At 41.8% G+C, this 23,364-nt stretch overlaps 1 protein-coding gene across 1 annotated transcript; it reads right to left on the bottom strand.

Moving 5' to 3' along the window:
• Nucleotides 1-5,740: 5,740 nt before the first annotated feature.
• LOC140647916 (granulocyte-macrophage colony-stimulating factor receptor subunit alpha-like) lies at nt 5,741-22,376 on the bottom strand. The gene is made up of 10 exons (XM_072853131.1): nt 22,260-22,376; nt 21,396-21,489; nt 17,862-17,991; nt 17,594-17,769; nt 16,092-16,231; nt 11,354-11,392; nt 10,188-10,317; nt 8,985-9,081; nt 7,286-7,367; nt 5,741-6,001 (listed from the first exon to the last, which is right to left on the bottom strand). The coding sequence occupies exons 2-10, from the start codon at nt 21,478-21,480 to the stop codon at nt 5,927-5,929; spliced, it is 954 nt and encodes a 317-aa protein (XP_072709232.1). The 5' UTR covers nt 21,481-21,489; nt 22,260-22,376; the 3' UTR covers nt 5,741-5,926.
• Nucleotides 22,377-23,364: the final 988 nt, after the last annotated feature.

Raw genomic sequence — 23,364 nt, forward strand, 5'->3', positions numbered from 1 at the left:
GGCACAGCTACCCTTCCCCTCTTCTCAGGGTCTGGCTGCCTGTGCTCCCTCACTGGCTGGTGTGGGATGGGCCCTGGTCGGGGAGGGCATGGCCCTTCAGGCACCGTGGCTGCCCTCAGGTCCTGGATAAGACCAGGACTCTGACTCTCTTGGGGACCAGCTTCCTTCAGGACATAGGAAATCTTTTGTGCCCCCCATCAACAGGCCCCACCTTCTCCTGGGAACAGTCATCTCAACAGCTTGTGAACTGCCACAGTCTACAGCCTGGTGTTTATGATAAGCCAGCAACGATTTTGGTTTAGTTTAATGTGCTTTTCTGTGGTTTATTCTAGTTGGGTATTGGCAATGTGAGTGGCTGAGACTCCCCCAAGAGTACAGGGATCTGTACCCAAAGGATCTCTTGCAGGTTGTGTTCCATGCTATTGATGTAGATGTTGCTAGCCAATTCATGAATAGCTTGTCATAAATGAAAGAAAGAAAATTCACTCTACGTGGTCTGAAAAATCTGTTAACGTCTCAGTTTAGCATTAACATTTGCAGCATTAGGAGGAGCTCTAAGAAAAACACCAGGCTAATAAAACCTTCAGAAATGTTACCAACCTTTCATAAAAAAGGAGTAGATGGAACAATTGTGTTCATACCCTTCAAGAAGCTGCCAAATGTTGTATGAAGCTCTTTTGTGACAGACTAACAAGGGCTGCTATAATGCACGGAGTTCTAGGAAATGCACAGCACAATTTTTCGAAACACTGGTTTTGAAAAAGCTATCTTAAAATACTGTTATATTTTTTACCTTTTCCTCTTCTGAACAATGTAAATTCAAGTGAGTAGTGGATGATTTCAAGGTTCCTTTTGGACTATTCCTTCAGCCTATCTGGGTCTCTCTGGATGGCAGCCCTCATCTTGAGCAAATCAGCTGGTCACCCCAATTTGATGTTGTCCTGGTTTCAGCTGGGATAGAGTTAATTTTCTTCCTAGTAGCTGGTATAGTGCGGTGCTTTGGATTTTAGTATGAGAATAATATTGATAACATGCTGATGTTTTGGCTGTCGCTAAGCGGTATTTACATTGGTCAAGGACATTTTTTTTCTTCAGCTCCCCATGCTCTGCCAGGTGCCCAAGAAATGGGAGGGGGCACAGCCAGGGTTGTTGATCCAAACTGGCCAAAGGGCTATTCCATACCATATGATGTCATGCCCAGTATATAAACTGGGGGAGTTGGCCGGGGGTAGCGATCGCTGCTTGGGGACTGGCTGGGCGTCGGTCAGTGGGTGGTGAGCGGTTGTATAATTTTTTTTTTTTTTCCTTCTTTTTTTCCCTCCCTTGGGTTTTGTTCCTCTCTCTCTCTCTCTCTCCCGTTGTTTCCCTTCTTATTATAATTCATTATTATTATTATTATTATTATTATTATTTTGTTCCAATTATTAAACTGTTCTTATCTCAACCCACGAGTTTTCTTACTTTTGCTCTTCCGATTCTCTCCCCCATCCCACTGGGGGGGAGTGAGCAAGCGGCTGCGTGGTGCTTAGTTGCCAGCTGGCGCTAAACCACGACAGATGTCATCTGCAAACATGATGACAATGCACTCCATCACCTCCTCCAGGTCATTGATAAAGACATTAAACTGGATAGGTCCCAGGATAGACCCCTGTGGTACCCCACTTGTCACAGGCATTTACTCTTGGTAAAATCATACTGACTGTTCCCAGTGACCTTCTGCTCCTTAAAGTGCCCAGAAATGTGCTCCAAGAAGACTCATGCCATGAATTTCCCAGGTTGATAGGCATGCAGTTCTGTGGGTTGAGCCTTTGGTCTTTTTTTGAACATGGGTGTAACACCTTTCCTGAATAAGTTGAAGTATGTTATCCCTTTCCAGGAGAAAACAGGAAACAAATGAGGAGTTTGTATAGCATCTATTTAACAAGACCGTAATGCCATCTTCTGAGTGTCTCAACACTGTCTTTATTATACTTTCCTATTCCCTTCCCTACAGAGAGCCAATGAATGGTTCATAGCTCATGGCTAGGTTTTGGTGGATTAGAGACAAACTATGCTTCACTCTGGCACTTTTGCCCAAGAAGAAAGGTATCGTGAAAGGTTGTATAAACTAGCGTAATATATAAACTAGTGTATATAAACTATATATAAAATATATAGTTTTTATAAATATAAGTTGTATAATATATATAAAATAAATACATATAAAATATATAGTTTATAAATAAAAGTTGTATAAAATATATACAACTAGTGTTGTATAAACTAGTGTACAACCCTATCACTCTTTTAGCAAGTGACTGTGAGCATTTCAACTCTGGCCACTGCTGCATAATAAGAAAAATACAAAGATGGTTTGCGTGTGTGTCCAGCATTAACTCAACCTCATTAAGAAATTGTCCTTGTTGTTCTGATCTGCTGCAAAAAGCTTCCCAGGCGAGACTTTGACCAAAAGGCAATCATTAACTTTGTCAAAGACAGTAGGTATGCCAAGAGCTGTTTGCATTAAGCTATAGTAGAAGCTGGATAGTGTGGGGGATCACCAGGATCCCCAGTTACCACTGGAGCCTTCCAGTAGTAACTGGAAGGCTCCCCAGCACTGGAACGGGTCCAGGAACAACTGCTCCCAGCACTGGTTTGGCCAAGGTTTGCAAGCAGTGTCCTGAACAACTCCTGGACATAGTCCAGGGGTTAGCTCAGGTCAGGGCTAATTTCTAGTGTTGCTCTACTCAGCCACACTAAAGCAGGACCTCTCCTACAGAACACAACCTCAAATTTGAGATATGGCAAAGTAAACCTTAGGCTTTGGTTTACTCCCAGGCTTCTGGGAAAATGGCCTAACAGAGCCTACATCAAGAACAATATCCTGGAAGATATTCCTATTCACATCTCTTTAGAAATGGTTCCCTTATGTTTATCACTTATCTGAAAAGGCTGTTGCTAGTCCTTTCAAAATTGCTCCATCCATACAAATGAATTTATGGCAAGGTAAGACCATGTCAGACACCCGTGACCAACAACAGAATATAAATACTTTTCTGAAAACCTTTGATGGAGCTTATATGTTTTTCAGGAGTGAACCTGAAAGAACAGAGGTTGACTATACACTTCCCATAGAAAATGAAAGAGGAAAATACAGTTGATCCTAATGTACCCATCCTCCAAGATGAACCATTGCTCTGTGCACAAGGGTCTGATCTTTCTCAAACAGAAATGTAAGTCTGTGCTTGTCTCAAAGTCTCAGCATTAGGTATAGCGCTTTCCAGAGAATACATGTAGTTCTTGTCTTGTGCAGATATGATACTTCTTCATAAGTCTGAGAACCCTCCAATGTTCAGAAGAATCTAGGCCTCCTCAGGCAGCTTTCTCCAGCTGTATCTCACCTCATACTGGGAACTATAAATGCTATTGGAAATGTCCGAACCCTAAAAAGGACAAAAGTTCTCACCAGACCAGTCCCTTTCCCTTCTGATAATGATCTGCATAATTCTCACATTCCTTGGTCTGCAGTATCGTTGGATCAGAAGGTGAGAAACATGCTCCTACATCTATACAAAGCGAGCATATTATCAAAATGGGTTACATTCCTCCACAATAATAAGACCTAAGCACCCCCCTTTTGCTACTACACCTCAGTGCTTTCTCCTTTGAATAAGAATCACAATTTATGATGCATTCTGACTGCAAAGACTAGTTCTCCTTTTGGGATTCATGAGAGACAAAGAGCCCTTCCAGTCAGTGAAACAGAAAATGAAGAACTGGCTCTGAAGGACATTATTCCTTTTCCTACCTCAGAGGGACCACCAAAACACATGAGTTACCTGAGCTCCTCATCTTTTCCAGTACTGGGATTTGCTATGCTTCCCCAGGCCCTACCCTAATGCTATATATTAGGTGGAGAATGCAACAGGAAATCAAAAAGAAGTGCTGGGTCAAACTGACAGCTCAGCACTGAAAAGAACCAAGATCCTTCTGAGCCAAGCCCTACTCCCAATTGGAAGAGGCATGTGTTATGCAGTAGTTCTTTAGGCAACTTTACCAGTACATAGTATGACTCCAGCTCTCCCAGTTGCTTTAAGTGTATAAATGGGTACCATTGTTCCACAACAGGGACTTAGAAAGGCTGACCAGCTTTGACAAGAGCCATTTAGAGAAATATTTAGAGAAATATTTAGATTGGAATGTACTTCTGAAGGTCATTGAGTCCAACCTCCCACTTAAAACAGAGCCAACTTCAATATCAGATCCAGTTGCTTGTCCAGTTGTGTTTTGAATATATCCAAGCATGGAGATTTCACAGCCTCTCTCAACACCTGTTCCAGAGCCATCCAACCACTCTCACCTGTAAATCATTCTTTTTCCTTATATCAAATTAGACTTTCTCTTGCTGCAACTTGTGACTGTTCCCTCTCATCCTCACACTGTGCAACTGACAGACAAGTCTGTTCTGTCTTCATTACATACAGTGGAAGACAGCAGTAGATCCCCTTATCTTCTGTTCTCCAGGTTGAAAAATCTCAGTTCCTTCAGACCCCTATAATCATCTTGGTGCCCCACTGCTTAACTTACCCAGTTTGTCAATGTCTGTCTTGTACTAGGAGGCTGAAATCTGGACATGGAACTGCACGTGCAGACTCATGAGTGCTGAGTAGAGGGAATAATCACTGCCCTGTACCTGCTGGGTCCACTCCTCCCAGCATAGCTTAGTATGTGGATAGTTTTCATTACCATAAGGAAGCACTTCTGATTCATGTTCAGTTTGTTGCTCACCAGGACCTCAGAGGCTTTTCTGCAGACCTGTCAGTCATTCATTCTCCAGGATACATGCAGTTAGTTTTTCCCAGGTATTTGGCTTTGCATTTGCTTCAGGAGGTTCCTATCAACCCATTTCTTCAGCCTGTCAAGAGCCATCTGAACAGCAGGCCTGCCCTCAGTTTGCTGTCATCCGCAGTCTTGCTAGGCTGCATTTCATCCCATTGTCCAAGTTACTGTTAGTACTAAACACTGAGTCTCAGCATTGATCCTTGCGGAGTGCTGCTCATAACCAGTCACTACATTCAACAAGAGCCTGGGCTGTTTTCTCAATACCTTGTCCTAACCCTATGGCTCTGAAAAATTATTGTCCAGCTGAGTAGCAAAGGCCTCTGAACAAAAGGACACAGAGGTTAAAACTGAGTCACGCACTCAATATTTTAAAATACTAAGAAGTTAAAGAGGAATGAAAGTAATAAAAAGGCAAATGAGCAGTAAGAACATGAAGAGCTAGATACCTACAGAAGTAAATTCTGGGCTGATATCAAGTTAATGGTGGCTGATCTCTTAACTTGTAACTAACACACTTAAAGCTTTAAGATTAGTTAGGGTTTTAGACATACTCCTGTCCTTTGAGATTCCTGTTGATTACAGGCCACCACTCAATGTGTCAGCCTGTTTTCAATCCTATTCTCAATTTTCTAGTTGTCCATGTGTACTTTAAGAGACCTGAGGAAACTTCAATTATGAATAAGCCCGTTCTTGGCAGGAGAACAATGGCATTCAGGCACCAGAATTTTTTTTAAAAAATATTTATTCATCTCAATAAATTCATTCTTACTCTTTTTAATATGAGACAAACCCATTATTTTTTCTTAAACAAATTCAAATATAACTAAAACTTCTTGACAGAAATATTTCAATCATCTTCACAAAATGGAAGATATCCAATAAGGGCAAGTTACCCAGACAGTTAAAGTTAGCCAAAATTAAAAGCAAAGACAATGGCATTTAGAAAGGTTACATGTGAGGTATCATTCTCTCTTGGCTGCACCGCTGTTTTTGCCAAGAAAAGGAAGAAAGAGAAGAAAGCCTATATATTATTCCAGACTTTCCACAGGAATATACAGTTGCCTGAGCTAAGAAATGCACTTTCAAATTCCTCATTTTTTCTTGGTTATTTCACTACATCAGCAACTAATAATATCTCTTCATTTTCAGATGTGTTTGACTGAATTTTGCTCTCCATCAGCTGAAAGGAAAATAAAAACTTCCATGAGTTTTATATGTAAGGTTAGCTTAGTCTCTACTTACTTATGCACAATTCTGAGAGTATTTCAACTTTTGTTGCATATTTTATAGAAATATTTCACTTCTTTGTTTCTTAGCTCATAAGCTTTCCTTAGCTGGACATAACAGTGAAATTTCAGCAACTTTGTAATGCTGACACATGATTTTTGACTGGCCTGGAAGCAGACAGGGAGAACGTGCTTTTCTCCAATGCACCACGCAGATTACCACAAATCATCTCAAATTAATTAATACAAAAGGATTAACTTTGCTAAGGTGTGAAAGAAGATGAGTACACATCGGCCTGAAGTTTAGCTAATTGAACAGGCCATGAGAAATTACTGGATATAACATGATAAACTGCTGGACAAGAAAAGGGTGCAAGTGAGCTGCTGGTTGGTATGCTGGTCTGGTCAAACACTGTGTGTGACCACTGCAGTCCGTCCTGTTATCTTACAAAATCCTGTTTTCTGTGTCACTTTGCTTTCTATCCTGTGTGTCTAACTTGCTAGTGAACTTCATTGAAGCTGGACTAGTGGGTAGGTAGGAGAGTGCTTAGGGACATGGTATAGTGGTGGACTTGGTAGTGTTAGGTTTACAGTTGGACTCGATGATCTTAAAGGTCTTTTCCAACCTATACGATTCTGTGATTCTGAGAGACCTGCATCTGGAGAGACCAAAGGTGAGAGCTGGTGACCTGGTGGGGGGACCCAGGGTCTGGACACAGAGATCAGATGTGAGGAACTTGCGAATTTATGGTTGTGTGAATGAAGAGAGTGAGGGTGTATGCACATCTCACCGGCAAACTTCAGCCCTGTTCAGCCAGAGAGGAGCAGCAGGCTGTCTGCGACCCTGTTTATGTGACTGCTGTTGGTGTTGACGTGTTGCCAGCAAAGGCACCCGTGCTGGTCTTTGTCGCTGTCTGCATTAGTGTCCTCTGTGTGTGTGTTTGTGCATGTGTGTGCCTCGTGTTGGGAAAACGCACAGCCCTTGCTGCTGTCTAAACCTACCAATGGGAGCAACACCCTCTGTACCTGTTAAACAGGAGAAACCCCCTGAGTCTGGAAGAGCATTGCATTTGACTTCCCTTAAGAAACTTGCCTGCTGATTTGCTCTTGTAATTCCTCAAAATATGGCAAAGAGAGGAGTTATTCTCTGTGTTAAGTTCCTTATCATTTAAAAAATACCTGCAATAGAGTCTTGTATGTATTTCATACATTGCATATAAAATAGAAAGAGAACATACCTCTGGATTTGTATCAGGCAGTCCACAAAATGCATTTTTTGGCTCTGGGATTTGTGGAAATGCTGCTTTCCAACAGCCAGTCCTGGAGATCAAAAGGGATGGAATAGAAAAAAAAAATTAAGTAACTATCATGTGTCAAAACCACTGCATCCTTGAACCAGCTCTTATTTTCCTCTCCCAGGACAGAAGAGAAATGAAAAATATACATCTGTGACAGTGCGCTTCCCCTGCCCCTGACCGTTATCTCCTGTAACCCTGCTCAGGTGATAACTACCAGTGATGGTCGTGATGGCTGCATCTGGCTCAAAGTGGATTCAGGAGACAGATAACAACACAATAGCCAAGGGTTATTGTGCAATGTGCCCAGCTAAGAAACTAAAATCTGTGGTTGGTATGCAAATATGACTACAAGTCAATCATCTTACCCCCATAAATACTGAGCAGCCCAAGAGCCCTTTGAGCTCTCCTGCACAGCACCGGGCTGCATACCAGGATCTCCCCTTGAGCAGGGACGCCTCTCAAGGTTACTCCTCGAGGCTGAGAGATTTCTTGCCGCAACAGATCCTCGGTAAGTGACTAATAGCATGTTACACTTTGAAATCTTAGCTAAGTGATATAAAGGATTGTTTGCTCGTATATAATCCTTTAGACATAAACTGTTGACCAAGTCTGGAACTAGGATTGGATCCAGCCGCACCTAGACTCCTCTCTGACAAGGAGTTTAGAAAGCAAGGGGGTCCTTTTCCGAACCTCATGACTCAACGGGAGGGTCTCCCTGACAGTTTTGTCTGACCCTGTCCTCTATGCAGTAAGTAATCAAGTGTGCCTTGCCATCAAATCTTGTTAAACTGCTGTCGCATTGAACTTTGTTAACTCACTGTTTTATATTAATAAAGTATATTTTTGCTTCTCTCTTACGAGTGAAGTGCACTCTCACTCCGAATCCATGACAACATCATCTCAGCACAGAATGAACATATATCAGGAAAACACTAAGAATTTGGATGGTAATAGTTAATAGTTTCATTTTTGGTTAAAGATTCACTAGTAGTTATTTTCCTCTTTGAAAGCAAAAGGAACACCCAATTGTCCTGCTCTTTAAGTCACGACAACCAGTGAAAAGTGGGTGTAAAAATTTTAACAAGTTAGAAGAACAGTATCATCTCTGAATTACTGTGTATTTCTATACAAAGTGCAGAATATCCTTTTTCCTTGTGTTTCATGTACATGGTTTATTTCAAGAAGCAAGCTGCTTAGCTCATGTGCTTTCAGATATGTTCAGTTTGCTACGACAATTCTAGTGAATGTTGCAAAATCTTTACCGGTAAGTACAATCAACCTGTGTATTTGCAATAAATTCAGCAGTTCAAGAAATCAGAACACCTGTTGTGTAGACAGTCTACACTGCAAATACTGAGAGCAGCTGTATTGTTAATATAATTAATTGCATGCAATTACTCTCTTTGCCATGTTGACAGAAGAGGCCCTGGAAAAAGCTGTGTGGATCAGCTGGGGAGGGACTTTGGGCATCACCATTATAGTACTTGCCTCAGGATCACTCATTTGGATTGATTTCTACTACAGTGTGAGTGAAAAAGTTTTATCTATACTACAGAGACACCTCTACCTTATTTATTTAAGAACTGCAGATGTTTCACACACCCACACAAAATAAAATAAATGCATAAATTAAGTTTACCTTTTGCAGAACAAAATTGTGATGATTGCCACTAAGAGGGTCGCAACTGCCACCACAAGTAAAATCCATGCGGAAGAGGAAATAATTTCTTCCTTTCCTGAAAGAGAAACAGTCATAAAGTATTATTGTTAATAGAGAGGAATAGATGCACAGCTGTGTCAAACATCTACTCTGGTGACTGACTGGTGAATGTCAGTCTGAAAGTTTTCACTTGGTATAAAAATCAATTCTTTCATTTAACACCTTAGCAGTAACATCTGCTGGGAAGGACTGACATCAAGCCTGATTGTCCATCCCCTGCAGTAAGCAGGTATGCACTTCAGTTGCAAATGTGTAACTGTTTGTACTGATTTCCAATGTCAGGCTGTTAAGAGATGTGTTAATTCTCTTCCTCCTCTTCTTCTCAGTAATGTGGAAGGAAACAAAATGTTTGCCAAGCCTTTGTAACCAGATGTAACTGAAATGATTAGTTCATTCTTTCGTAACTAAGCAACATAGAGATAGGAGCGGGGTGACAATACTTTAATGTTGTGTTTGTACACCTATGGCTATGGATATGCTACTGTGCCCAAAGACAATAGGACGAGGAGTAGTACGGACATGCTGCTATGCTTTCAGTACAGCCCCAGCCCATCTTGACAATGAGTTGACGGGCAGTTAGAATAATTGATTTGTGTTAGAATAGGAATAAGGGTGCCAAATCATTGTTAGGAACCATGCACCATGAAGAAGGGAAGCAAGTTACATAAGCAAGATGATATCGTGCATGCCCATAAGAAGGGATCAACTAAAGGACACACCTGTACGACCACCAAGGACCACCAGAGACCCCCACGGAAGCCCCTCAGAGTTCAAGGATGCATGCGTAATGACCATGCAAATATGATAATTAGTTCTGGGAAATAGAATGAATATGTATGATTGTTCCGGGAAATTTGATGCATATGTATGTAACTGGACAATATATGTTGTGGCTGATGTAACCTGCAGTATGCACGCTAGGTGGAATGGTCCCCCGTGCATCCGGCGCTGTAATAAAGAATGCCTGCTTCTTAATACTACGTTGGTGTTAAGGAGTTTGATTCCTGATTTCGGTGTCACTTTTCGGTGACATCTGTGTGTCCGTAGAAGCGCAGCAATGTGTGAGGTAGACAGGACGTCGCTGGGGGAAGAGTAGCCCAAGGCATGGATTTTTGTTCTTACCAAACTCTACAGGTGCACTCCACTCCCCCCAGGCTGAGCTCATAAGGCAGGCACTGCCAGCTGTTCTCATTTTCAAGAGGTACTTCTTTCTTGTATTAAATCTTTGAAACGTGTGACTATTCCCCCCTTCCTAAAAAGAAAGAAAAACTGAGTTGGTTTTCTTTGTTGCATGTCTAGGTGTTCATAATATACAAGTGCCATTTACCAGTGAAACTTTTACAAGGTTAGGAGAGCATTGCTTGTTAAAGTAGACTGCTGTTACAAAGCAAAAAATAAACATATGTATGTTTATTATGTATATAATATGTACGTATCTGTGTATCTCATTTAAAAAATAACCTGTCACTCAGTAAACTTTTTATGTTTAGAAGCTTTTCATCTTTTAAACTATATCCTGTAATTTCTTATGATATAGTGTGATCTATTGATAATTTCCCTTGGGGCACCGACAGAGGCAGAAAAATATCTTGAATTGTCTCATTTCAATACTGCTAGAATTGAGTGATTTGAGGAATAAACTGTCTGCATGCACCTCACCTTCCTCAGTCTTTGCATTATGACTTTTCACGAAAAACATAACTTTCCAGCCAAACTTGTAAAACAAGTAGAAGACTGCAATACTTAGTGTTACTACAATTTACTGAAACATGCTTGCTCTTGGATACTTTCAGGATAGAGGTGGGATGTGCAAGCTGCACGATTTAGAAGGAGGTGTAGCATACCTGGAGGACAGCCTCCATCCCAAAAGATCCCAAAGGACTTTTGTGGTCTTTGTTTTTCATAAAAAAATTAACTTCGTAGGAGATGTTTTCTCTGTGTCTCTTTTCTCTGCTGTCACTGATGTGTAACTTCAAATTCTGATCCAAATATGTGAGGGGGAGAGTGGACAATACAATGTAAAATGGAAGGTTTTTCAAAATACTTACGGGAATAGTAATAAAGTCCTGCACTTGAATGTATAATAGATGACATGTCATGATGATTTAGCAGTTTGACACATTCATGAAATTTATAAATAAGGATCCCATAAAGCATAGGACATTGAACACATACTGATTTAGGACATTGAACACATACTTATTTAAAGGCATTTGCATACTATTTACCTTTCACAAATGACTATGAAAGTAACACGTATTGCTGATTAATAGAATAAGCAGACTTACTTGTATAGAAATGTATTTGTTTTTTCCCTCAGGATTATCCTGTAAATGAGAAGAAAACCTTTATTTTTATGATTGCTTGTTTTGTGTTCAGATAATAAGTCCTTTTTATCTACTGTCCTCTTTTTCTGCATTACTCTTTCTTATCTGCCTGACAGTTTTTCAGAAGAACTAGTAATTTATCTAACCTTTAGTATCTAATATATAATTCATCTACAACGCCAAGTTTATATAGTAACTAATTCTTCTGTGGAAAAGTATTTGTTTTCCTTACCACCAGAGTTGACAATTAAATTTTATTTCAGATTGGTGATTAAACTGAAACACAAGCAAACCAGCCCTGAATGAAAACTGTAACTTTATTCTTAAAAACACCAGGAAAAAAAACAGATAAAAATGTGGGAAATAATAAACTTTTTAGTTTACATCTAGTGTTTATATCTTACAATAAATGTCACTATATTTATTTCCAAATACTATGTAAATATTGTTTCCTTTTCTCTCCAATAAAAATATTCAGGACTAACATGGATTCACACATATTTTAGGCTGCCCTCAACTACATTTCTGATAGATAGAATAAAATTCACTCATCTCTTCTGAATAGCCATAATGACTACCATGTAATGTAGTGACCACATACAACTAATGACTGCAGACTGTATCATCTCCATTAGCCTGTCAGAGTTATGTATTTTTAAATTATTTTGCATTCTGTATTGCTACATTTTAAAACAAAATGAAATTAATGCAAACTTGTTTTATCAAATAACTGTATGCATGCTCATGTGGCACCTGAACATGAGTTTGCAAGGCATGCTGCTGTACAGGACAGCTTCTAGAATCTGTAAACAAGCTAGCTTAAGCACAGGCATCAATCTAGGAGAAAGTGCAACAATACAGTTTCCCTTTTTTTGTGTTTATACTGAAATAATATATGAGAAATTGAAACAATGAGGTTATGGAAGACTTCAGAAAGTGGAGTTCCAGAAGGACAGCTGGTCTTTTGCAAATTTTGGAAGAAGACATCTATTAAAGGGCACTGCATTTAAAAAAAACGAAGGAGAAAATGTGTATGATTGATAGTTAAAAGAGACTCCCTCCTTCAGGGGATGGTGGCACCAATCTACTGACCTGTCTGTTGCTTGCCTAGGGGCCAGGATCCAGGGTGCTACAGAAGGACTGCCAGACTTGTCTGGCCATTGAACTATCACCCCTTCCTGCTCTTCTGTGTGAGCACCAATGATATGGCCAGGGGTGACCTGGATGGTTTCAAGGGTGATTGCAGAACACTAGGGGGATGGTGAAGGGCAGGAAGCCCAGATCGTGTCTCCTCAGTCCTTCCAGTGAGAGGGAAAGGCTTGAGCAGTATTGAACTCATCCAGCAGGTCAACACCTGTCTGAGTGGCTGGTGTCACAGGCAGGGCTTTGACTTCTATGACCTTGGGACCCTGTGGGATAATTGCTGAGGTGACTTAGAAATTACACTTTTAGGTAAGGCACAGCATTGAAGAAGCTTCCCGGGTGGAATGTGGCTGACATGCAAGGAATCCACTCCATGGAAACTCCCTAGGCCTGCAACCTTAGACGTCGGTAACGCCAGGGGAACTTGGTGTGCTGACTCTAAGAGGTACTGCTCGGAGGGTGGAGCGGTGTGGAGATGCTGCGGCCAGGCTCTGCGATTATATGGGAGCTTAAAGGTATTATGGAACTGATAAGCTGCATATTTACTACCCTGGGCCAACAGCCTGTCACATTTTTTACAAAATGCTGTCCTTTTGGTGAACTTTGCTCATTATAACATCATTATAATACCAAAACACACCTCCTTCCCAAAAGCTACCCGCCTCCAAGGTGCGACCACCCCTCACTGAGCTTGCGCTCTGAATTTTCCTAGCTTATACCTTTAAAAGCAAAGCGAGAAAACTTTACACCAATCCTAAACAAAGATGTATGACTAGAGTCACTCAAGCTCCACCCGAAAGGTGAAAGATAGTATAAAATGTTTTAAGAGAAAGAGAATATTAGGGAAGACACCATCGCGTACCACTCTGACGTTTGGGATCAGTCGACGGGCTGAGCCTCTCTTCCCCCCCATCGGGACGCCTTTGGGTAAGAGTCCAACACTTGGTTATACCAAGTGCCTCCCCGGGAAACTTAGAAATCTCTATAGAGTCGCTTTATTATCTTTTAACGTCTTTGTAGCCAGCAGTGTTACTCATATTCTTGGTATTTGCACATGCTTTGCAGATAGTGAATTTATCACCAGTAATCCAAAGAATATGTGTGTCTGTTGCTCTAATAAACTGCACTCTTCATTGATCTAGCCATGGTAGTTCTCATTGAACACAACCAGACTCTTTAAGTGTGGCCGTGATAGTTCATGCAACACGACTAGACTGGGGGTGTAAGCACGTTATTAGTTAATCCGTAATCATGAAGTTCAGTACGCTGGACACGACTGGATTTATAACATTGTAAATTAATGCTGTTGCCTTAGCGAAAGCCCTGAGGGGGCTCTGGTTCTGATAAGTGGCTATACACACAGTCCCTAGAAAATAAACCGTTGACCAAGTCTGAGACTAAGACTGGATCTAGCCACACCTAGACTCCTCTCTGAGAAGCAGTTTAGAAAGCAATGGGGTCCTGTCTGAACCTCGTGACTCAACGGGAGGGTTTCCCCCCTCCAGCCACTCCTCAGACTCCTATTTGTACGCGACAGTAACTCTTAACGCAACAGACCCTTTTTGAGAAACGGGGGCTACTGAGCAGGCATGGGATGCATCTCACCAAGTGGGGTGAGAGTGTCCTTGCAAACAGGCTGCTAACCTGATCCTTGTGCTCTATGTAAAAGAGTGCCTTGAATACATAGAGCTCTGTGTTGGGACTAATGATGAACCAGTAAGAGAGCTTGTGAGTAGGCATCAGAGGACAGACCGACACAGGTGACAATGTAGTAGGTGTTTGTTCCCGATCTCCTGTTCAAGAAAAGGAAATAGATGAGACCCCCTTCAGGCAACGTGAGAAAGCCTCACAGCCACAGGCCTTGGTACTCAAGGGAAATTGCCCTGGAGAGCAAAGTTGCTGGTTGATCTACAAAGACAGCCTCCTCAAAGACAGCAAAAGGGAGGTTAAGGAGAATGCAGGCCTATTGCTCACTGAGTTGGGGGAACCTAGAGACAAAGGACATAGGAAAGGCTGAGGTATTTGGTGCCTGTTTAGCTCAGTTTTCACTGATAAGGTTTGCCTTCAGGTTTCTCAGATATCTTTATCTATAAAGCCTTAACTTAAAACATCGCTGAAGAAGAATCCAAGATTCTCAGCAAATTCAGTTTATTGGTGTCAGACATGAAAAAATGTGATTGAAATTATGTTAATCACAGTGTTATCCTTTTTTTTGTTTGCTCCCAATGCAAGTAACTTCCAATTGTGAAAATAAAGTTTAAAGGCTAACTGTAATACAATATATGTTGGTCATAGTGTATTAGTAAAACAATACAAATTTATACCTGGCAGTGGTAAAGCAATAAATTTTGCAATACAGTAATTGCTGGACCTTGACATAATTAGTAACATGAAAACTGCTAATGATTATTTAAAAAATGCTAAGCAATTCAGATTATGTGTGAATTGAATATTCTTTATAAACTGAATATTAGGCATATTAAAAGACTTTAAGAAGTATGTATTGCTTTACTGCAATGCACTTTTATTCCAATGTCACACAGAGTTTTCTATAACCTTTCTTTGCTGCAATGGCCAAGGGATTCGGAGAAGTAATGCAGTTTTGTAGCAGTTAGTTGGGCTTTCAAGAAAACTCATTTATGAAATAGCAAGCCCAATCCAGACTAAGAAGTTCCAAAAACCAGAAATCTAGGGAATGCCTTCAATCAGACACTAAGTGGCCAAATCTGGTTGTAGTACAGGCAGGTTTTTTCTTTGCAGTCACTATCTTCCACCCTGTGGTCATTTGATGCAATTCTGCCATAGTTACAGTAGGTCTACTCCTGCAGCGGAACACAGCAATCTCGCTCCTTCCCTAATGCTACACAAGGACTTGTAAAGCCAAGGTCTGAATTTGACTTTCAGTAGCTTAAATGATTCCCTCAGTAACCTGTGCTTCTTCACACTGCCTTTCTGCTTTCTGTCACATTTATTTTCCTTTTATTTAACATTGTATAATGTTCAACAATGTATAAGCTTCAACTCTTGGACCAACAGGTGCGTTGCTTATATATGATACCTGGATAAACTATTTACATTTCATATATATATATATATAAATTTCATTCACCTCCATCTTGTTAAGTGGATGCACATTTCTCTGTCCAGAGTTTACAGCTGAGCTCTGCCCTTTCACATAGAGGCAGTCACCACTGGAAGGACTCCAATCCAGGACAGCTCCAACAGGTCTTAGTGAAAGAAATGCCTTTTCTGAGTGTTGTCACAGCCAAAGCTGTGATATGTTCAAGTCTTGATTAACCATGCTTCTCTTAGTCCTACACAGTCACAGTCAACCAGTGTATCTCCAGCAATATCTCACACAGGGGAACAGGAATAAAAAAAATGGGGCAGTATGGCATAACAGGGTGCCTGAAAGGCACAACCACAAAGGAATATGGTGTTACATATGAGGAAGGCTACACCATACCAGAGAGATTGATTTTCTTTCTAACCATGTGTATTGGTAAGTGCAAACATATGTATTAATGTTAAAAGTAGGTGAAGAAATTCCTCTTACCTTATCCTTCATGTTGATTTCATATTGAAAACACTTGTCTTTGTTAGAATGACTTATTTGGGGTCTTTGCCATTGAACTATGCAATCATTTTTAATTTCATCACAGTTGACAGTGATATTTGATGGAGGCATGAGCTTTTCTGAAATGATATAACCAAGAATTCAAATAATTAAAATCACTTGATCCCTTTTTGCTTTGATAAATTGCAAGTAACACCTCTATGAAGAAAGATACTAATTTGTATCTATTTTTCTTAGGCACTCTGTTAGACATAATTGAAAGACCAAAGTTCTTTAAATCCTTTCCCCAGGATCAGAAAAAACAGGGACTAAGCCAGGGAACATGACTTAGGAGCATACAAAGATACAAACCCTCTCCATTTACTTTTCTAGATGAATAAGGTAGAGTCCTGTCTTTTTTTAATAAGGATGTTTTTTACTGCAGAAGAACAAGCTGATGCTAACCCTAATGTAAGAAATCCAAAGATCATTTCTTTCTTCAAGCCTTCTCATGCAATGCTTCTGTAACATGAAGGTGTTGCTTGCTTGGTGTTGTGAACTATGCAGTTTATTCCACCCTTCCAAAAAATTAGCCATACAAATTTAAGAATGACACTTCAATTTTAAGAATCTAGCTAACGTCTTCACATATCTCCCCTAAATTCACTGATCTGAGCAAAAATATGAGGACCTTTATATTTTGATCATTGCCAAGGGCTTGATTATTGTAACAGCAAAAGACAGCCACTCATGACAGAAAGGGTGACAAAAGGCTGATAGAGGAAACCTTAGTTTCAGCCACACTGCTGCTTTACATCAATATTTAGAGACAGACCTGGCCTATTTGTGATGGGCTTGGTCAAAGACCAGTCTTGTTTCATCTGCCATAAGTGATATTACAGCTCAAGTCCTTCTCCTTATAGGATGAAGCCTTGTTTGTCCATTTTTTGGAGGCAATACTAAAAACAGTGGGACTTTGCTGAAAAAGCTTTGTCACAGTAAAAGTAATTGCACAGGACGCTTCCAAGTAGAGCACCACATGTGAAAGAGCATATGAAAACCTGGGGTATTTTTTGCACTTATTAATTTCTTTAATCAAGGGTATGGTGTCAGTGCATGCCACCCCCACTGGCAAGGAGGAGAAATCGGTGCTCAGATAAACTTCTTGGGAAATGTCTCCTCTGTTGAAAGGCCTTTGGCCATCATTGAAAGGACAGCAGGGGGAAGTACAATCTCTTAAGTCCTGTGGACCTTGCTGGACAAAGACGTAAAAACAGTAAGGGTAGATTGCTAAAGAATCTGAGGTGGGCTGCAGCTGTGGAGCTTTCTTGCTTAAATTTCCTCATTGCTCTTTTGCTTGGGGAATAGGTTTTCCTGAAGTGGCCACAGTCTCTTACTTTTGACTCTAGGTGAAACAGGGTACTTGGCTCCTTCTCAGGGATAAATGCTCTACTACCCTCATGCAATAATGAAAATGAAGCAGAAAGAAATTATTTACTTACCAATTTTATACAGTTGAACATGCTCATCGTAGAACTGGATCCAAGAGTCTTTGCTAGACCCATTCACCAGGAAGTAAGCTTTATCAGTCTCTATCTTCACATTTTGGAATCTACATCCCGTGTTTCTGCCATTTTCATCTTTAATGTAAAGCTCACATTCCCTTGCATCATCATATCTGTATATAGCAAGGTATTTTAGTTAAATGTGGGCAGTGTGATGTGTCAAATGAGAATTCAGACTTCCCTAGACTCAAGCAGACCTGCTTACCTTGAGTTCTGCCAGTAGAGAAAATACTGGGTATCTCCTGGAGCATCCTTGCCTGCCTGCCAAGTGCAGTTCATGAGGGAAACGTTATAAATCACACAGGAGAAGTTTTCAATGGCCGACCCATTCATGCCTGCAAACACAGGAATATCCGTGATGAGGAAAAATCGTGTGACTGCTCCAAGCTGGAGGATCTTGGCACATGCTTAGATATGTGAGACACTGCAACTCCAGCTGGTTATTGCTTGGCTTAGGAATGACTTGCTTCATTTTAGGTAGTAACACAGGAAGATATTTGCACTGACAGATTCAATGAAGAATTTGTCATGGATAAATCCTCCAAAGATATGATTATAGCTGCATCTGATAGAACAAGTCTCAGGGGAGCCTACACTGCTCTAGTACAGGCTGATGCCTAAAGTGGCTACCCCTGTGCTTTGAATTGTTCACATGCAAAAGGAGGCACTGGTGCCACAGTGCCACAAATTGAAACATTTGCTTGTCATCCTTCAGTACGCTGCTGTAGCATTTCTATTTGAAGGATGTTCTTCAGCACCCTGTCAAATGAGTAAGGAGCATGAGGATCAGGTTTGAGATCACCTGAAGAACCTGAGCATACATAAGTCCATGGGACCAACAAGATGCATCCTGGGGTCCTGAGGGAATTGGCTGATGTAGTTGCCAAGCCACTCTCTTTATTTAAAAAGTCATGGCAGTCAGTTGAAGTCCCCAGTGACTGCAGAAAAGTGAATATCGCACCCATTTTTAAAAAGCGTCATAAGGAGGATCCTGGGAACTACCGACCAGTCAGCCTCACCTCCATGCCTGGTAAAGTCATGCAACAGATCCCCCTGGAATTTATGTTGGAGCATATAGAAGACAGGGATGTGATTAGAGACAGCCAACATGGCATCACCGAGGGCAAATCATGCCTGTGTAATCTAGTGCTCCTCTCCAATGGAGTGACTGCATCAGTCAATAAGGGAGGAGCAACAGTTGTCTATCTGGATTTCTGTAACACCTTTGGCATGGTCCCCCACAACATTCTTGCCTCTAAAATGGAGAGATATGGATTTGACAGATGAACTGTTAGATGATAAGGAACTGGCTGGCTGGTTGCATCCAAAGACTTACAGTAGTCAATGGCTCAATGTCCAAGTGGAACCAGTAAGGAGTGGTGTCCCTCAGGGGTCCATACTGGGACAAATATGATTTAATATCTTCATTAATGACATAGAGAGTGGGATCGAGTGCACACTCAACAAGTTTGTGGATGACACCAAGCTGAGTGGGGCAGTTCATTTGCTAGAGGGAAGGGATGCCATCCAGAGGGACCTTGACAGGCTTGAGGAGTGGGCCCATGTGAACCTCATGAAGTTTGAAAAGGCCAAGTGCAAGGTCCTGCACCTGGGCCAGGGCAATCCCCAGTATCAATACAGACTGGGGGATGAATGGATTGAGAGCAGTCCTGCAGAGAAGGACTTAAGGATACTAGTGGGCGAAAAATTGGACATGAGCCAGCAATGTATGCTAGCAGTCCAGAAAGCCAATCACATCCTGGGCTGCATAAAAAGAAGTGTAACCAGCAGGTTAAGGGAAGTGATTCTTCTCCTCTACTCTGATCTCGTGAGACCCCATCTGGAGTACTGCGTCCAGCTTTGGGGTGCCCACAACAAGAAAGACAGGGACCTGTTGGAGTGAGTTCAGAGGAGGGCCACAAGAATGATCAGAGGGCTGGAACACCTGTCCTCTGAAGAAAGGCTGAGAGAGTTGGGATTGTTCAGCCTGGAGAGCAGAAGGCTCTGAGGAGACCTTATTGTAGCCTTTCAACATATAAAGGGGACTTATAAGAAAGATGGAGAGAGACTTTTTACCAGGGCCTGTAGTGACAGAACAAGGGGCAATGGTTTTAAACGGGAAGAGGGTAGATTTATATTGGACATAAGGAAGAAATTTTTTACGATGAGGGTGGTGGGACACTGGAACAAGTTGCCCAGAGAAGTTGTGGATGCCCTGTCATTGGAAGTGTTCAAGGTCACTGTGGCAGGTGCACCCACCCTGACAGAGACCGGGGCTTTAACATAGTGACTGTTGATTCCCTTCGCACCCTTACTTTCATGCCGTCACTTTTCGTGCCTTTATGCCCTTACAGTGACAGCTGCTGGTAGATTGTGCCTTCAGTCAATAGGGAACTGGTATGGCCATGTACGACCACAGGTCAGATTTGACCAGTGTATAAATGGAGTCTGGCCGGAGGGCAAATGGAGTCAGTCCTCCTCGGAGCAGTGGGTCTGCAGTCAGGGACTCTTCCCTTGGGTCGCGACGCTACCCAAGGTAACTCCCTGGGGTTGAGAGCCCTCACCTTGGTGAGTGGTTGTGCATCTTGGGTCATCATTCTAAACCTTAGGAATTCTTAAGTCGGCTGTGTAGTATTAATTTCAGTTGGCATCCTGAACTTGTGATTTACTAATGTTCATCAGAGTACCAAAACACTTTGATTAGAATAAATCTTATTTTGGGTTTCATCACCTGCCTAATTTGACTTTGTGCACCTCCACAACAGTCAGGTTGCATGGGTCTTTGAGCAAAGTGATCTAGTGAAAGATGCCCCTGCCCATAGCAGGGAGATTGGACTAGATGATCTTTAAAGCTCCCTTCCAACCTTTTAGGTAATGACTGGAAAGGCTAAAGGCCCCTTTCCAATCATTTTATGATTGTATGAACCTGCTTGGCCCTCAGGAGCCACTCCAGAAATATTGTGTCTTCACAGGCTTCTGTGTCACACCTATGAGCCCTGAGCAAGCACATCACTGCATCTCCAATGTCCCTGAAGGCTTATGTCTTGTTTTTAGGTAAGTCAGTAAGGACCCATGTATCTAATTCAGTCTGTCCTTTGTACTTAAAAATTCTCATCTGCACAGCATGAGATGCCTCTCACCAAAGTTCCTCTGAAACCAGGAAAAGAGACAATCTTACACTTCAGTCCCATCAAGACCCTGATTCCAAAAGAGTCCTCTGAAGGCAAGAATTTCACAAGAATGGCCACAGAGGATAGATATGCCTCAGTACCAAGATAGGGCTCAACAAAACCTAGAAAGGACTCCTAAAACAGAGACTATCTTGTTCCTACCAAGGATACTTTTCTCAGTTACTTAAGGTTATGAAAGGAAAAGAAGAAAGTATAATGATTTATCTCCATTAAAACTTTACACAGCAAATTTACCATTATAGTCTCAGTAAAATCTCCTGCAGTCACTGAACACCAGTCCTCAGTGAAATTCATGCTGCTCATCCAACTCAGTTCCATTTTCCACCGATTCAACATCAAATTTCTAATAAGTGAGTCTGGCATCTCCACTGCAATTGTCACATAATAAGATCAGTAAGGTGCAGGACTGATTCCCAGATTTTTGGGTGCAGAGGTTACTACCTAGCATATCTAAGACAGAGGCAACTTAAGCACAAGTACTCCTCAAATAATGAGAAGCATGTTACACTCCACCTCAGAGGATTGCCCCATGGAACTGTTCTACTCACATTCTGTGCAGTGCCAGCCAACACACAATTGGGTGATCAGCAGCATCCACTGGGTCATGAAGATGAGTGCAAGAGGAGCAACCATGTCTTCCTCCTTGGAGACAGAGAACAGTGAAACTTGCTCAAGGTGAAAGATGCCAGCTCTCCTCTGAATTTGTCTAGTCTGACCTGCTCATATGCCTGCTTCTACACCATCTGACCGTCTCTCAGTTCTGGTGGGAGGAAAGATAAGGTAGACTTCTCAAGCAGTCAGATAAATGTTCAAATAAACAGTAACACAGTTAAAGAAGTTGTCCTTTTCAATTGTTTCAAAACCAATTTGTGTAATGATTCATAAAGCTGGTGATCTCGGGAGCACTGCATAAACGTTACATACATACATTTGATGACTGCTATTTTAAGGTCTAAAGGTTATTTATCTATCTGCTATATACAAAGGTTAGGATGAATAGATGTCAAGCAGGTGGGTAAACAGCTGCAAAAAGAAAATATCAAAATGGTTCACAGCAATATCAATCAGCTCAAGTTACCCAATGATGAATATGGTAAGTTTGGTGGGGGCATTAGTTCATGTACTTTCAGGAAGTTTTTGAGTATACACTTAAAAGTGGATCTAGGAGCGGTGTCTAACTTCTACAAATTCAGTACCAAACCTGGTAAGAAAATTAACATTGTGGCTAGGACATTTCTTAGCAGGCAGTAGGTACCTTATTTGCAGAAAACTTCATTCAACTTAACTCCATGTATTCCTCTGACAGCTTTTTAGATTTTGCCTGGGACATCACCCCTCCAGCCCTGGACTTCCTAGAGTCTCAGTGAATACCTCAGCAAACAAAATAGTCAGAAAGACAAAGATGGACCTACCTTCTATTTCGAAACATCTTTATCTCGTTTATCTTTCTATGATAGTCTTCAGGCTCAGAGAAGATGGAAAGACTTAAATTTTAAATGGTTGGATAGCTATAAATAGGGCTGTGTCCCTTGCCACTTGTGTTTTGGGGAACTGTCATATCATCGGAAGTGTTGCAAGATAAGATGTTCATCACTTCCCTCCTGATTCTTACCAAATTAATGTAATTGCACAACTCATGATTTCACATAACATGAACAAGCAGTTAGCTGATAAAATTTTCCCTTCTGTTATACAGAGTCTGCTGGTGCTTGGGAACCCGGCGAGCGCATAAATGTATTTTCTTTTACAGGTATTTCTCTCTAGCTCTAAATAATACTGAGTACTACAAAGCATCTCTCACTACAAACCATCTCTGGGGGCTGGGAGCAGTGGGGGCTCCCCATGGTGGCTCAGGGCAGGGCCTGGCAGCCAGGGCTCATCCCGGCCCCAGCCAGGCGCAGGGCAGCCGGGGGCACCGGGGCAGCCCCAGCCCCGGGCATCGGGCACCTCCTTGGGCACAGGGACGGGCCGAGGCCAGGCTGGGGGCTCACGGGTGGGCCTGGCTCAGTGGGGCCCATGGCCGGGCAGGGCAGGGCTGTGGGGAGCTGGAGACCGGCCCTGCTGTGGCATCGCTGGGGCAGGGGCTGACTACTCCTGACATGGGGTCCTGGGCCCTGGGCAGGGTGGGGGAGCCCCAGGGGGCTGGGCAGGGGTGGTCTATGGGGGCACTCAGGGAGATGACAATGCAAATTGTAAAATTTCCTTAAGCCTGTGGAAAAAGAGGATTTCAAATCTTGGATATGAAGTCTTCAAATAAGGTATATCACTATCAAAAGTTGTGATCTGGGTTTGTTCTCAGTCCATTTCTCCCAGTGTCAAAAAAAACCCAAACCCACAAACCACTGCAAAAAGAGACAAAAAATTGCAAGTAGTAAGCATCCAACTACAAAAGCCACTCCAAGGCCTGCTGCTGAGCATTTGTTCCCTTCTCAGGTCACAGCTGTGCATTTTCTAAAGGAAAGGGTTATTATAAACAGTATAAAACATCAAAAGCTCCCTTATACCCTGAAAGGCTTT

Source organism: Ciconia boyciana, chromosome 1 (assembly GCF_034638445.1).
Source record: "Ciconia boyciana chromosome 1, ASM3463844v1, whole genome shotgun sequence".
NCBI lineage: Eukaryota > Metazoa > Chordata > Aves > Ciconiiformes > Ciconiidae > Ciconia > Ciconia boyciana.

Excerpts from the sequence above, each read along its gene's own strand:
- LOC140647916 (XM_072853131.1), bottom strand. The coding sequence starts at position 21,480 with ATGGTTGCTCCTCTTGCACTCATCTTCATGACCCAGTGGATGCTGCTG. Across the intron at positions 17,770-17,861 it reads CTCTACTGGCAGAACTCAAG|ATATGATGATGCAAGGGAAT; the intron begins GTAAGCAGGTCT and ends TGCTATATACAG. Across the intron at positions 11,393-16,091 it reads AAATCAACATGAAGGATAAG|GATAATCCTGAGGGAAAAAA; the intron begins GTAAGAGGAATT and ends TCTCATTTACAG.